The sequence below is a fragment of the Sapajus apella genome, unplaced genomic scaffold (genome assembly GCF_009761245.1).
Source record: "Sapajus apella isolate SASKATOON/1434 unplaced genomic scaffold, GSC_monkey_1.0 scaffold185, whole genome shotgun sequence".
Lineage (NCBI taxonomy): Eukaryota > Metazoa > Chordata > Mammalia > Primates > Cebidae > Sapajus > Sapajus apella.
In genome coordinates, this window is record NW_022437125.1 from 152170 (window position 1) to 168747 (window position 16578).

A 16578-nucleotide genomic window follows, 5' to 3' on the forward strand; every position below is an offset into this window, starting at 1 on the left:
CCTTGTTGAACCCTCGTCTTAGGATGTCCTCTGTCGCGTGTCTGAGCTTACTGTGCCTTGTCATACCTGTCCCCCCCATCCCTGTACCTGCTGGGACCACTCCTCAGACCTGCCTGTCAAGATGCTGATCTTCCCTTTCTGGGAAGGAGCTCCGTGTTTTGTTCACTGCTGTGTCCCTGCTGGTATACAGTAGGTGCATCAATGTCTGGTGAATGAATGAACACAGGGCTAATTTGAGATCTTCTGCAGTCTCTTCCACGGAGCTCTCGTCTCCCTCCTCCTTTCTCAGTTCAGGCATTCACCTACGCCTTGTCGCCCCGGTGACCGGGGCTGGCTGCTCCTTGTGTCCCTCTTCCTGTTGAGGTGGCCCAGCCTCACTGAGATGGTCCTCGGGCAGCCCTGGGACTGGGTTGTCTGAGCTTCAACTAGCAGAGGCACCTTGCTGGCTTTCCTGTGCTGCTTGGGCAGTGAGATGAACAAGACCTGTCTCTCTTCTCTTGCAGGAAGCCTGTGACTGGCCCCACCAATCCTGGCAGCGCCAAGAAGAAGGAGAAAAGAGTTCAAGGTGAGCAGTGTCAGGGTCTCTTTAAGGAACATGGTTTTCTTCTTTCATGAGGTGCTTTTGGAGGAAGAAAAAACAGGCCAGAAAAGGGGGGCTATGGCTTTACTTCCTTGTAGTCATGCTTCTGGGGATTCCAGATCTGGCTGTCCCAGCCCTGTGGTGAGGGATGTGTCAGGAATGGTGGTGGTCATTTTGAGCAGTGGTTTCCCTTGCGGACATGGGAGTAGTGGGCTGTATCCGAGACGAGTCCCCTAGAAGCATGGGTATGGAGACTGTAGAGATCATTATCTAAAATCATACTCTCCTTTTTTTAAATTTTTTAATTTTTTTGAGAAAGGGTCTTGCTATGTTGCCCAGGCAGGTCTCAAACTCCTGACCTCAAGTGATCCTCTTGCCTCTGCCTCCCAAAGTGTTGGGATTACAATTGTGAGCCACTACTCCTGGCCTGAAATCAAACTGTCAATTCCCACTGCGTGAATGTGTCAGTCTCACGAGGGGTACCTGTATGTCTGATTTCCACCTGTTGGTCTGGGGTCACTGGTTTTTTTGTTTTTTTTTTGAGATAGAGTTTTACTCTGTCACCTAGGCTGGAATGCAGTGGCGCAATGTCGGCTCACTGCAACCTCTGCCTCCTGGGTTCAAGCAATTCTTGCCTCAGCCTCCTGAGTAGCTGGGATTACAGGTGCCCACCACCATGCCTGGCTAATTTTTGTATTTTTAGTAGAGACAGGGTTTCTCCATGTTGGCCAGTTTGGTCTCAAACTCCTGACTTCAAGTGACCCACCTGTCTCGGCCTCCCAAAATGCTGGGATTACAGGCATGAGTCACTGTACCTGGCCTGGGGTCAATGTTAACAGCCACCCCTGTCATTGACTCTCATATGAGCCAAGATTGCACCGTTGCACTCCAGCCTGGGCGACAGAGTGAGACTCTGTCTCAAAACACAAAAAGAGGAAGTGGTCAGCTTACATGATAGATTCTAGAGTCCATCGTTGGAGACCAAGGGTGATACAATGCAGTATTTTCGCAGTGTGTGCAGTGTCGCAGGGCTCAATTCAGTAGAGCTTAGAGCAGGGTTTTAGTTCCAAGGGAGGCTAAGTTACAGTACCGCTGCGTGAGTTCTTTTCATTTCCTGACCACTTATTCCCAAGTTCATTTTTTTTTTCTTGAGACAAAGCTTCGCTCTTGTTGCCCAGGCTATAGTGCAATGGCACGATCTCACCAAAACCTCTGCCTCCCGGGTTCAAGTGATTCTCCTGCCTCAGCCTCCCGAATAGCTGTGATTATAGGCGCCTGCCACCATGCCTGGCTAATTTTATATTTTTAGTAGAGACAAGTCTTCACCATGTTGGTCAGGCTGGTTTTGAACTCCTAACCTCAGGTGATCTGCCCACCTTGGCCTCCCAAAGTGCTGGGGTTACAGGCGTGAGCCACCGTGCCCAGCTATTCTCAAGTTCTAAACATTGCATGTTAATCTCACATGTGACACGTGTCATATTTATGAGCTACCTTGTTTTTGGACAAGAATTGTATCCTCCTTTATAACATTGCTTCTGTGGAAAATTTTTATTTATTTGTTTGTTTGTGTATTTTTCTTTTGAGATAGAGTTTCACTCTGTCATCCAGGCAGGAGTGCAGTGGTGCAGTCTCTGCTCGCTGCAGCCTCCGCCTCCTGGCTTCAAGCGAATAGCTAGGATTACAGGAGTGTGCCACCACCCTGGCTCAGTTTTGTATTTTTAGTAGAGACGGGGTTGCGCCATGTTGGCCAGGCCGGTCTCAAACTCTTGACCTCAAGTGATCGGTCCCCTCAGCCTCCCAGAGTTCTGGGATTACAGGCATGAGCCTGTGAAAACAAACAGTTGTGTTCAGGTTTCCTGGAAACTTGAAAGTGCTTTTCTTCCCCCACCGTCCGAGGCAGCCCAAGCCTGAGATCCTCCTTGTTCAGAAAAACTCTTCGCTGATGGAGTTAGAAAGACCCGGGCAGGACGGTCTCTCTGCTGGGAACTGGGGGTGTCCTTTACGTTGGCTGTTGGATCACCATCCGGGGGCAGACTCTTTGTGTGGCTTGGTTCTGTCCCTGGGACCCTGCCTGGTCCTGCCTCAGTCCTTACATAACTGCACCGTGAGAGCGGCCCCCCGATTGTCCTCATCTGCTGCGCAGCCATCTGCACCCATGCTCGCTCTGCAGGCCTGGCACATTCCGCCCTGGGGCCACCCAGATTGACAGCCCAGCCCCTTGGCTGACTGCAGGATCCTTGTTCAGTGTGAGGGCACTTCCTTTCCTCTCAGGGTAGCAGCTGCACCCCCAATCCCCAACGGAAGAATCAGCTAGCACAAAGATATGGGCGAAGTCACAGTCTCACTTGGCTGAACTCTCAAGCTGTGTGACATTGAGCAGGTCGCTCTCTGTGGTCTCTTCAGTACAAAGGCAAGCCTCTGAGCTCTACGGCACCAATATGCTGCAGAATATTCATTTGACCTAGTCCTGGGTGCCTACCCCATGGCAGGTGGTGGAACGTAGCAGCAAGCGAAGGAGACAAAAATCCCAGGCCCCTGGGGGCTCTAGGGAGGAGATGGGCAGTGCGTGAGAACCTTCAGGAGGCTTCGGGGTGTGCGAGATGATGACAGATGCTGTGACGGAATGGCAGACGGGGCAGGCATGCTGGGGTCTGAGCTGAGCACGGCCTTGAGACAGGGAGGTGCCTGCGGGGGAAGGCACAGCAAGGGGCGCCACGGAGCAGATCGGCTGAATAGGGCAAGTGAGGGGTGACAGGGTGACAAGAGGCAAGTTGCTGGTGGCACAAGGCCCCGAAGGTTCCCAGGGGCACTCAGGCTTCCTGAGCCCAGGGACCCAGCAGGCCAGTCTGCCTCGGCCCCGGGGGGCAGCTGGGGGCCGATGGAAGGTTTCGCGCAGGAGGGAGTGAGCCACAATAGTGCCTAGAGCTGCGGGTGGCTCAGATGACCAGACTGAGAATGGGCTGGTGGGCTCAGGAGCAAGGGACATGGCGGTGGTCCTGTCCAAAGGTGTCAAGTTCTGGTGCAGCGGTGTGTCTGCAAGCTGGATTGCTGGAGGAGGGATTCAAGGGAAGAAGCAAGGAGAGGGAGAGGAGCTGGTGATAAAGAACTCTGTGCTGTTTGCTGTTGAGGGGATGGAGAAATGCGGGGAGGCACAGGGTGCAGGTGGGGGAAGAACGACCTGCAGCGTCTGGTGGGGAGAGGAGCCGTGGGGACTCAGGCAGGGAGGTGGGAGTTGCGGGTGTTTCCTTTACGAAGTAAGGGCTGGGCTTTAGCACCCAGAATGGAGGGCAGTTTATCTGGGATCACAGAGGTCCATTCACGGGACCAGGGGATGTAGCCCTTAGGACTGGAGGTGGCTGGATGTGGTGGTGGGAGGGTCTCCTGGGGTCACTGGCTGAGACTGAGGGTGCGGCCAGGTGGAGGAGGTGGGAGGAACAGGTTTGAGGGAGGGTCCAGGAGAGGGCTGGGGGACAGAACGGGACCAACTGGATCCAGTCCAGACCCCTAACCCCAGAAGCTGGGGTGACAGGTGGCATTTGTTCCATCCACAGACCCTCCTAGGAGTAGTCCTGGAAGGGGATCTGGGGTCGGGCTGTCACCAGGGATTTGGCTCTGTCTGAAGAGGGCTCAGGTGTTGGTCGTGTCTCAGGGCAGAGGGTCCCAAATTGAGTAAGGGGCGGGGGTAGTAAAAGATGGTACCAGGAGTGAGTCCTAGACGCATGCAGAGGGGGAAGGAGCTGTTGGGGTCACAGTGAGGGGACCGAGCTGGGAGGAAGGCGTAAACCACCTGGAGGCCGTCAGCAAAAGTTCTTTCTTCTTGCCCTCCCCCTTGCCTGAGTACATGTGCGGCTTTGACCTTGGGGCATGTTCCTTGATCTTAGCTCCTCAGGAAGTCTGGGACTCCACACCTGCCTTGGGACTTGCATACAGTAGGTGTCCCATGCATGCTCCAGGCTGGCAAAGGACGTGGTCAGGGGGAGCAGGAGGAGTGATGACTCCCCCTGTTCGGTCACTGAGTGGGAAGGGCCCCGGCATTGGCTCTCTGGGGCGTGGGGTCTGGGTGTGTGTGGTTTTGAGTCCTTTGTATCCCCACAGGTGGAAGAGTGGTTGAGTCCCGATACCTGCAGTACGAGAAGAAGACAGCCCAAAAGGTGAGACAGCGCCCGGCTTCGGTGTGCGGCCGTTCTGAGCATGGCTCTGAGTAACCGGAATTCGGAAACTAGTCACGGGAGGTGCTCACAACCCGGTCCGGAAGGAAGCATTTTGGGGTCTTCACCCAGGTGCTTTTGAGATCGTCAGCCCCTCATGCCGCCAGTTGTGAGTCTGTCATTGGCGGCTCATGGCTGTACGCATCTCTTTTACAAAGCTGTGATCTCCACTGAAACATAATGCCGTTCTTACCTTATTCTCTTTCTGTTTTTGAGACAAGGTCTCTCTCTCTCTCACCCAGGCCAGAATGGAGTGGCATGATCATGGCTCACTGCAGCCTCAGCCTCCCAGGCTGAAGCCGTCTTCCCACCTGAGCCTTCTGAGTAGCTGGCACCAAAGGCGTGTGCTGCCACACCAGCTAATTTCTAAAAGTTTTTGTGGAGACCGGGTCTCCCTAAGTTACCCAGCCTGTTCTTGAGCTCCTGAGCTCAAGCGATCCTCCCGCCTTGGCTTCCCAACGTGTTGGGATTATAAGCGTGAGCCCTCGCGCCCAGCCTGTTCTTGCCTTTCAACCCAGTTAATTCACTTTCTAGATTCTGAAGCTGTATTATCCAGTGCCCAGCGCACAGTTCTTGTGTCTGGCTGGTATTTAAAAAAAACAGCTACTTGCCAGGAGCGGCGGCTCACTTCTGTAATCCCAGCCTTTGGGAGGCCCAGGTGGGTGGAACACAAGGTCAGGAGTTCGAGACAGCCTGACCAACCTGGTGAAACCCTGTCTCCACTAAAAATACAAAAATTAGCCGGGCATGGTGGCGAGTGCTTGTAATCCCAGCTACTCGGGAGGCTGAGGCAGGAGAATTGCTTGAACCTGGGAAGCAGAGGTTCAGGTGAGCCGAGATTGCGACACTGCACTGCAGCCTGGGCGACACTCCATCTCACAAAATAAAGCTGCTTAGGCAGGCAGATCACCTGAGGTCAGAAGTTTGAGACCAGCCTGGCCAACGTGGCGAAACCCTGTCTCTACCAAAAATACAAAAGTGAGCCGGGTGTGGTGGTGGGTGCCTGTAATCCCAGCTACTCAGGAGACTGAGCCAGGGAATCACTTGAACCTGGGAGGTGGAGTTTGCATTGAGCCGAGATCATACCACTGCACTCCAGCCTGGGCAACAGGGCAAGACCCTGTCTTCTATCTCAAAAAAATAGTAAAATTTAAAAATCAGCTATGGGTTTTTAGAGAAAAACTACGGGGAAAATGACATACTTCAATCACCCTGAATTAGAGGAAGAGTTTAGTGAACTATCATATAGGCACACCGTGAAATATGAAAACATTGAAAGTAATGGCATGAAAGATATTTACCCACTTGAGAACGTGCTTTGTGTGAGGGTTCCTGGGAACAATCAGTAGATGATACAATTGTGTATTTTCTTTCAGTGAGTCAAGGTTGGATTCCTCCCTCTGCTTTCCAAATCTTGGTTTATGATAAAATGGAGTCATAAACCTTAAGTCACAGTGCTTGACCCTGTGACTTAAGATTCGGCCTGAGAAAAGAGAATACCTTTGCACAGACGGATACCCTTCTTGGAGCAGTTTTCAACAAAGGGTCACTGTCTTCTGTTGTTGTGAAGACTTGATGACAGCGCCCCCATGTGTCTGTGTGCTGTAACGCTTTAGCCCTTTCCATCTTTACTGTTTTTTCCCCCATCTTGAAAATCAAGGCGTCGTTTACATGGAGTCAGTATCCCCCTTTTCAGCATAGGGTCCTGCCTGCTTTGACAGATGTAGACGGTCATGGAACAGCCTCTGCAATCAAGCTACAGAATGGGTCATCCCTAAATCCCCCTTTCCTCTGATAGGACAAGCCCCTCTCTCACCCCCAGGCAACCACAGATCGGCTTTCTGAATCTGCAGTTTTGCCTTTTCTAGAAGGTCGTATCTGTGGTGTCACAGTTTGTAGCCCTTGTCTATGGCTCCTAACCCTTAGCAGAGTGCCTTTCAAGGTAATCTGTAAGTGGTTCCTCCTCTTTTTTTGTTTTTGTTTTTGTTTTTTGAGATGGAGTCTTTCGCTCTGTTACCTAGGCTGGAGTGCAGTGGTGCGATCTTGGCTCGCTGCAACCTCCGCCTCTGGTTCAAGCGATTCTCCTGCCTCAGCCTCCCAAGTAGCTGGGACTACAGGTGTGTGCCACCACACCTGGCTAATTTTTGTATTTATTTATTTTTATTTTATTTATTTTTTGAGACGGAGTCTTGCTCTGTTGCCCAGGCTAGAGTGTAGTGGTGCAATCTCAGCTCACCGAAACCTCCACGTCCTGGGTTCAAGCGATTCTCCTGTCTCATCCTCCCTAGTAGCTAGGACTACAGGCACCCGCCACCATGCCCTGCTAATTTTTGTATTTTTAGTAGAGACGGGGATTTCACTGTATTGGCTAAGCTGGTCTCGAACTCCTGACCTCAAGTGATCCACCCGCCTCAGCCTCCCAAAGTGCTAGGATTACAGGCGTGAGCCACTGCGCCTGGCCTAATTTTTGTGTTTTTAGTAGGGATGGGAGTTTCACCATGTTGACCAGGCTGGTCTCAAACTCATGACATCAAGTGATCCACCTGCCTTGGCCTCCCAAAAATGCTAGGATTACAGGCGGGAACTGCCATGCCCAGCCTGGTTCCTTATGGCTGAATAATATTCCATCAAGTGGATGGACTGCAGTGTGTTCATCTGTTCACTGATTGACAGGCAGTCAGTTGGTTTCCTGTCGTGGTGATCACAAATAAAGCCTCCCTAAACATTCTTGTGTGTTTTTCTGTGTAGACTTGTTTTTATTTCTCCCAAGAGGAGGATTGCCGGCTCGTAGAAAAACTCAAACTGTGTTTCCTGATCTCCCACTCAACCACAATCAACATAGGACTTCTGTGACCGTTGTGAGGGAGGGTTTCCCCTCCAGCAAGCAGCAGGTACCAGCTGGGCAACTTCCAATTCAATTCTGACACACCCTACTTGGAAATAGCATCAGATCCCATAGGGCGAGAGCTCAGTCCTCAAGACTGCCCCTTCTGCCTCTAGAACTTTTGACCAACCAAGTTCAACTTCAAGTGGGGGTTCCCATAACCCCCTCTTTGGGTTCATTTAATTTGCAGGAGTGACTCACAGAACTTGAGGAAACACTTAGGTTTACCAGTTTATTATAAAGGATATTACAAAGGATACAGATGGAGCAGAGTGTGGCTCAGCTGGGATTCATGTCTGAAATCCCAGCCGTTTGGGAGGTTGAGATGGGAGGATTGCATGAGGCGGGGAGTTCCAGACTAGCATGGGCAACTCAATGAGACCCTGTCTCTAAAAAAAAATCTTTTTTTCACTGGTCAAGTGGCTGGGCATGATGGCTCAGGCCTGTAATCCCAGCACTTTTGGAAGGTCAAGGTGGGAGGTTTGCTTGAGCCTAAGAGTTTCAGAACAGTCTGGGCAACATAGCAAGACTCTATCTCTATAAAAAAAATAAAAATAGCTGGGTACAGTGGTGGGTGCTTATAATCCCAGCTACTCGGGAGGCTGAGGCAGGAAGATCAATTGAGCCCAGGAGGTTGAGTCTGCAGTGAGCTGTGATCACACCACTGCACTCTATCCTGAGTAACAGCAAGATCCTGTCTTTTCAAAACAAAACAGGCCGGGCGTGGTGGCTCACGCCTGTAATCCCAGCACTTTGGGAGGCCTAGGCGGGCAGATTGCCTGATGTCGGGAGTTCAAGACTAGCATGACCAACGTGGAGAAACCCTGTCTCTACTAAAAATACAAAATTAGCTGGGTATGTTGGCGCATGTCTGTAATCCCAGCTACTTGGGAGGCTGAGGCAGAAGAATTGCTTGAACCTGGGAGGTGGAGGTTGTGGTGAGCCGAGATTGTGCCACTGCACTCCAGCCTGAGCCACAGAGCGAGACTCCATCTCAAAAACAAAACAAAGGATAAGAGATGTGTAGGGTGAGATGTGGGGGAAGGGGCAGAGAGCTTCCGCGGCCTGTTCTGCAATACTACCCTCCAGGAATCTCCATATGTTCAGCTGTCTGACATCTCTCCAAGCTGTCCTTTTGGGTTTTTATGGAATCTTCATGACTTAGGTGTGATTGAAGCATGGACAACCCTGTGGAAATGTGATTGGTCAAAAAGGGTATGCTCCAAACCCAGCAAGACCTGTCTGTTCAGGTTCTTCTTGGCCCCTGTAGCATTTTTTCCTCTGGGGTGTGAGGCAGGAACCCTCTCTGACAGGTAAAAGGAGTGTGGGAGGAGGTCAGAGAGAACCTGCTTACTGTAACAAGGGCTTATAGGAGTTCCAAGCCATGAGTCGTAGATGAAAACTTATCTGTATATTTATAATGGTAACAAGAAACTACCTGTTTTCCACAGTAGCTGTACCATGTTTATGTTCCCACTAGGCGCATAGATGACAGTGCAAGTTGTTACTTTCACATTCTAGCCAGTCTTGTGGGTGTGAAATGGTATCTCATTGTGGTTTTCATTTGCATTTTCATAATAGCCGATGATATCAGACATCTTTTCAGGTGCTTATTTGCCATTCCCGTATCTTTGCTGATGTGGCTGTTGGTTATTTGTTGTCTTATTACTGAGTTTTGAGGGTGCTTTCCGTATTCTGCACACCAGCTCTTTGTGGTTCTTTGCAAATGTTTTCTTCCAGTCTGGCTGGTCTTTTCATGCTGTTGAGTGTTTTAATTTAAGAGGCAGAAGGTGTCGGGTTTGAGGAAGCCCAGTTGATCACTTTCTGCATTTATGGATTGTGCTTTTGGAGTCTTATCCAAGATACCTCCACCTAATCCAAGATCACAGATTTTTTTCCTGTTTTCCCTGTAGGTGTTTTGTAGTTTAGGTTTCAGTTTTAAGTCTGTGAGTTAGGTTTTGTGTATGATGTGATGTGTAAATCAAAGTTCATTTTTTCATGCAGGGTGTTCAGTTGTTGCAATCCCATTTACTGAAATGATTTTCCTTTCTCCTGTTGTATTGTCTCATCACCTCTGTCAAATACCAGTTGACCATATATGTGTGGGTCGTGTCTGTGCTCTGTTCTTTTCCATTGTTCTATGTGTGCATTCTTATGCCAATTCTGCACTGCTGAGGTTACTGTAGCTTTGTACAAAGTCTTCAAATCGGGTAATGTGAGGCCTTCTGCTATGCTTTTCCAAAACTATTTAGTCTCTTCTAGTTCCTTTGGCTTTCCATAGGGATTTTAGAATTGTCATTTTTCTAGCAAAATACCTGCTTGATCTTGTTTACATTGAATCCATAAATTGGGGAGAATACCTTCTTAATAACATCGAGTCTTTCAATCCATGAACATGGTATTCTTCTCCATTGATTTAGATCTTCCTGGATTTGTTTCAGCATTTTTTGTAGCTTCCAGAGTGTAGATCTTACCTAAGCATTTGGTGTTTAGTGCTGTTGTACATGGTACTCTCTTTTAATTTCAATCTTCAAACTTGTTCATTGCTACTTCATTGCTAGAAATGTGAATTTTTGAATATTGACCCTGCATCCTGCACCTTTGCTGTGTTAGAGTTCTCCAGAGTAACAGAACCAATAAGAGGATCTTATAAAACGATATGAATATATAAAATGAGGTTTATTTATGAGGAATTGGCTCATGTGATTATAGAGGATGAGAAATCCCAGGATCTACTGTCTGCAAGCCAGAGAGCAAGGAAGATTGGTGGTTTTTAGTTCAGCATTTGTCTGGAGGCTTGAGACTAGGGGAGTCAAAGGTGTAAATCCCAGTTTGAGGGCAGGAGGAGATGGGGTAAGATGTCTCAGCTCAGCCAGGCAAGCAGGAAGCAAAAGGGGTGAATTTCTCCTCCTTCCATCATTTTGTTGTATTCAGGCCCTCAAGGGATTGCATGGTGCCCATACACATCCACCCATTCAAATGCTGATCTCATTAGTAAACACCCTCAGCTGGGCGCAGTGGCTCAGTGGCTCACGCCTGTAATCCAAGCACTTTGGGAAGCCAAGGCAGGTTGATCACAAGGTTGAGAAATTGAGACCATCCTGGCCAACATGGTGAAACCCTGTCTCGACTAAAAATACAAAAATTAGCTGGGCATGGTGGCATGCACCTGTAGTCCCATTTACTCTGGAGGCTGAGGCAGGAGAATCGCTTGAACCTGGGAGGCAGAGGTTGCAGTGAGCTGAGATTGCGCCACTACACTCCAGCCTGGAGAGAGAGCAAGATTCCATCTCAAAATAAATAAATATGAAACACCCTCACAGACACACCCAAAAAATGTTCATTCTGGGACACCCAATATCCAGTCAAGTTCACACACAAAATTGAAAGCAAACTCCTGTTAACTTATTTTTTAATTTTAATAGCAGTATTGAAGATGTTTAGGGATTTTCTGCATGAAAAATTAACGTCTGCAAGAACAGAGTTTTCCTTTCCAACTTGTTTGCCTTTTATTTCTTATCCGAGGCCCTCCACTGCCATATTGAATGGGAGTGGTGTCTGTGCATCGTCGCGGCCTTGCTCTGGCCTTGCTCTGTCTCCCAGGCTGAGGTGCAGTGGTGCGATCATGGCTTACTGCAGCCTTGAACCCCTGGGCTCGAGCAATCCTCCCAACTCAGCCTCCCAAGTAGCTGGGACCACAGGGAGAAACCATTCCACCTGGCCCTTGCTCTTTATAAGGTTTTCATTTTGCTTTTGGGTATTATAAGGACAGTGTTCCATGTGTTTCTTTAAAAAAATTGTTTGACAATATATGTGTAAAAACTTTGTTTTTCCTAAAGACCAAAGTTATATGTTCTCTCTAGAAAACTAGCAAATACTGAAATGTGTCTGGAAAAAATCAGTCACCTTTAATTTTCCATGTCAGATAGCCACCAGCAAACATTTTGGTAGTCTCCTGTGTTCTGTGCAAGTGAGCGTCTACACTTTGACAAAATGTGTTATTCCTGTATCTACGAGATAAAATTTCAAACCTCTTTAAATCTCTCCCCTGCCTCTAAGGAAGAGCAGTTAGAAAACCCGGTGCAGACTGCATCAGGGCCCCTTCTTGTGAAGGGGGCATATCTTGTTCTCTGAGTGTCATGTGTTCCCATAACAGGCTCCTGCAGGAGATGGGTCACAGACCCGAGGGAAGACGTCTGAAGGTGGAAGGAAACCCAGCCTGCTCCACAAAAGCAAAGGTGCGAAACAGCCCTGGGCCTCAGGCAGTGATGAGCGGCGCAGTAAATTTTGTCTCCGTGGGTGATAAGTTCAATTTCCCTCTTTCTTTTCTGGGAAAGATCAGAAGCAGTGAGCAAAGAGTTGGAGAATGGGGAAATGTGGGGAGGTGAGTGGGGACGGCAAGAAAAGGGGAGGCCATTTCTTCCCTGTGTGGCCCCAGAGAAAAGCCACATTGCCATCGTGGTACTCCTTGGTGACATCAGTTTCTTATCTACATGACTGTTTTCCCACTGGTGCTCTGAGAGCAGGACCGTTAGAGAGGCTGTGAGGGCTTCATCCTGAGGTCGGGAGTTCCAGACCAACCTGGCCAGCATGGCAAAACCCATCTCTACTAAGAATACATAAATCAGCTGGGCATGGTGGCGCGTGCCTGTAATCCCAGCTACTTAGGGTTGGGGGTCTGAGGCAGACGAATAGCTTGAACCTGGGAGGCGGAGGTTGCAGTGAGCAGAGATCAAGCTACTGCGTTCCAGCCTGGGCAACAGAGCGAGACTCCGTCTCAACAAATAAAGACTCAACTGTGCTGTTTGTGTAATATAAAAACAACCCCAGACCAGACATAGAGGAACGGGTAAAGCTGTGTGCCAATAAAGCTATTTACAAGCAGAGGAAGTGGGCTGGATTTGGCCTGTGAGCTACAACTTGCCACTCCTGGTGTAGATGTTAGAGTTCTTGCTACCCGCTCCCCAGGCGTGGTGAGAAGCTCACAGTAGAGCCAGCCTGCTAGTCTTCCCCATCTAATTGGGTCGAAGGCCATGCATGAACCTGGGAATGCTGGTGTGACCAGGGGACCAGAGACCGGGCCTGCCACACCTTCAAACCAGTTCTCACTCAAGGGTGATCGTGACCCCCAAGGGACACTTTGGCAGTGTCTGGAGATGTGTTTGGTTCTCCTGTCTGGGGGAAGGGGTTCTGCTGTCATCTGGTGGGTGGAGGCCAGGGAGGCCCCTCAGCATCCTGCAATGCACAGGACGCCGCCACAGCAAGGAGGATCCAGCCCCACACACCCACATACTCGAAATGCCATGGCTAAGAAACCTTAATTTTTTTTTTTTTTTAAGAGTCTCGCTCTATCGCTCAGGCTGGAGTGCAGTGGCACAATCTTGGCTTACTGCAATCACTGCCTCCCAGGTTCAAGTGATTCTCCTGCCTCAGTCTCCCAAGTAACTGGGACTACAGGTGCCCACCACCATGCCCAGATAATTTTTAGTAGAGACGGGCTTTCACCATATTGGCCAGGGTGGTCTTAAACTCCTGACCTTGTGATCCACACACCTTGGTCTCCTGAAGTGCTGGGATTACAGATGTGAGCCACTGCGCCTGGCCAGAAACCTTAATTTAAACCACACCCTAATGATTTCAAAGGACTGCTTGTTTGAGTTCCATTGTATGGTTTTGTAGAAAGTTAATTTTCTTTTTTTTTTTTTGAGACGGAGTTTCGCTCTTGTTACCCAGGCTGGAGTGCAATGGTGCGATCTCGGCTCACGGCAACCTCCATCTCCTGGGTTTAGGCAATTCTCCTGCCTCAGCCTCCTGAGTAGCTGGGATTACAGGCACGCGCCACCATGCCCAGCTAATTTTTTGTATTTTTTTTTTTTAGTAGAGACGGGGTTTCACCATGTTGACCAGGATGGTCTCGATCTCTTGACCTCGTGACCCACCCGCCTCGGCCTCCCAAAGTGCTGGGATTACAGGCTTGAGCCACTGCGCCCAGCCAGAAAGTTAATTTTCTTACTGATATTCAGAGACCAAAGATTAAAAAAAAAGAAAAGAAAATTTTCTTAGTGCAGATGCTGTGCATGCTGGCAATAAAATATTCCAGGGCAAAATAATTAATAGCAGGCTGGGCATGTTGGCTCATACCTGTAATCCCAGCACATTGGGAGGCTGAGGCGGGTGGATTACGAGGTCAAGAGATCGAGACCATCCTGGCCAAAATGGTGAAAGGCTATCTCTACTAAAAATGTAACAAGTAGCCGGGTGTGGTGGCATGCACCTGTAGTTCCAGCTACTCAGGAGGCTGAGGTGGGAGAATCTCTTGAACCCGGAAGGCAGAGGTTGCAGTGAGCCGAGATCATGCCACTGCACTCCAGCTTGGCAACAGAGTGAGACTCCGTCTCAAAAAAAAAAAAAAGCAATAGCAATAAGAAGTTACCACCTCTAGCTGGGTGTGGTGTCTCACGCCTGTAATCCCAACACTTTGGGAGGCCGAGGCGGGTGAATCACCTGAGGTCAGGAGTTTGAGAAGAGCCTGGCCAACATGTTGAAACCCAGTCTCTACTAAAAATACAAAAATTGGCCAGGTGCAGCGGCTCATGCCTTTAATTTCAGCACTTTGAGAGGCCGAGGATGGCAGATCACCTGAGGTCAGGAGTTCGAGACCAGCCTGGCCAAAATTGCAGAACTCCCTCTCTATTAAAAATACTAAAATTAGCTGGGAGTGGTGGTGCGCATCTGTAATCCCAGCTACTTGGGAGGCTGAAACAGGAGAATCACTTGAACCCGGAAGGTGGAGGTTGCAGTGAGCTGAGATTACACCACTGCCCTCCAGCCTGGCAACAGAGTGAGACTCCATCTCAAAAAAAAATAATAAAAATAGTAATACAAAAATTAGCCAGGTGTTGATGGCAGGCGCCTGTAATCCCAGTGACTTGGGAAGTTCAGGCCAAGGAAATTGCTTGAACCCAGGAGGCAGAGGTTGAAGTGAGTTGATTGCTCCATTGCACTCCAGCCTGGGTGACAAGAAGGAAACTTCGTCTCAAAAAACAAAAAGAAGATGGGAAAAGAGGAGAGGGTGGAATCGGAGTATGGCATCATATCCCACTCTTAGCATCTTGTAAACTGGCAGAAAGGCCTGTTTGCATCTCTTGGGTTATACAGAATGTCTCTCTCTTCTAGTGGTACTTTAAAAATAGATTCAAGTTGATGGCTGGGAATTTCCACAGGTTTTTTTTTTTATTTTAGCCTTTCCACCTAGGACAAAATTGGGTTTTTAGAAGCAACTGTATTGTTCAGAAACACGGCCTGTGTTTCCTGGCTTAAATGGAGAATGTTTCAACTGTGCTGACTTTTGGGTATTCTTTTCTTAACAGCAGATAGCAGTGGGGTTGCAAAGGGGGACCTGCAGTCCACGTTGCTGGAAGGGCATGGTACAGCCCCGCCTGACCTGGATCTCTCTGCCATTAATGGTAAATCATTGGTTTCACCCCTTCTGTCACTCAGTAGGGGTTGCAGTAGGTTTCAGTGGGCTTCGAAAGTCCAGTTACTCCTTGGCCTATGATGGGGTCACATCCAACAAACCCATCATAAGTTGAAAATATTGTACAGGCTGGGCATGGTGGCTTACGCCTGTAATCCCAGCACTTTGGGAGGCCAAGGCAGGTGGATCATGAGGTCAGGAGTTCAAGACCAGCCTGGCCAACATGGTGAAACCACATCTCTACTAAAAATACAAAAATTAGCCGGGTGTGGTGGCAAGCGCCTGTAATCCCAGCTACTTGGGAGGCTGAGGCAGAGAATTACTTGAACCTGGGAGGCAGAGGTTGCAGTGAGCCGAAAGCACACTGCTGCACTCCAGCCTCGACGACAGAACGAAAATCTTATATAAAAAAAAAAAAAAATATATATATATATATATATATACATATGTATGTATGTATGTATGTATGTATGTGACATCAGAAATACACTGAATACCTTGGTAAAGGGGATTAAACTTGCCTTTTGTCCCTTGCAAAGTGGAATAACTTTAGACTGGACCATTATAATTCCATGTAGTTCTCAATTTACGATGGGGTTACATCCGAATAAATCCATTATTTAAAAAAATGGCAACCAGGGACTGTCTGTATGCACTACTCACCATTAAAAATGCTGTGTTTTATCTTAGACAAAAGCATCATCAGAAAGACGCCACAGTTAGCAAAAACAGTACCAAAGAAACCTGAGTCAACATCGTTTTCTGCCCCTCGGAAAAAGAGCCCAGTAAGTGTCTGAAATGAAAGAGCAGCTACGGACAGGTTGTATAGATCTGATATAGATCCGACTCTGAACTAGGTGCCACCTGAGTGCCCATGGCTCCAAGAACAGACAAGACACCCATCCCCTTTAGGACAAAAATCAAGACCACAAATGTTCTTAGATCATTTGTAGAGTTTACATTTCCCCCAGTACATATTCAATAGTGGATACCAATATAGGATCATGTAGCAAATGAGACAGGGGACTTCTCTGTGCCCACGCTGTGCTAGGAAAGGCACAAGGCCAGGTCCTGTCCCTTGGTGGGAGGAGAGCTAGGCTGTGGTCTTACTGGGGTGAGGACAAGACTGGTAGGTGGGTGACCAGCAAGTAGGGAGACTGCATTCTGGTCCTGGTGCAGCACCAAATTGGTGGGTATCCTCAGCTGGCCCTTGACTGCCCAGCTGCCGCTGTCTCTCCTGCCAGGTGCTGGGGAAGGAGGGTCATGGACCTCCCTCTTCCATCTGAGAGCGCTGGAGAAAACCAAATAAAAGAAAATAGACTTTGGGAGGCCGAGGCGGGTGGATCACGAGGTCAAGAGATCGAGGCCATCCTGGTCAACATGGTGAAACCCCGTCTCTACTAAAACTACAAAAAATTAGCTGGGCATG

The 16578-nt window shown here is 48.9% G+C and overlaps 1 protein-coding gene and 1 long non-coding RNA gene across 4 annotated transcripts in view; both read left to right on the forward strand.

The window, feature by feature from the left end:
* Positions 1-16578, forward strand: part of HAUS8 (HAUS augmin like complex subunit 8) — a 31601-nt gene that overhangs the window by 4514 nt on the left and 10509 nt on the right. For 2 of the 3 annotated variants that reach the window (XM_032268718.1, XM_032268716.1), the window contains exons 2-6: positions 504-565; positions 4676-4731; positions 11829-11910; positions 15043-15138; positions 15840-15934. In XM_032268718.1, coding sequence (XP_032124609.1) covers positions 504-565; positions 4676-4731; positions 11829-11910; positions 15043-15138; positions 15840-15934 — 391 coding nt within the window. The remainder of the gene's footprint in view (positions 1-503; positions 566-4675; positions 4732-11828; positions 11911-15042; positions 15139-15839; positions 15935-16578) is intronic. The other variant, XM_032268717.1, reaches the window with a different exon arrangement.
* Positions 13210-13716, forward strand: LOC116543285. Its single transcript, XR_004265530.1, has 2 exons — positions 13210-13354; positions 13673-13716. It is a non-coding gene; the product is annotated as an uncharacterized LOC116543285 (long non-coding RNA).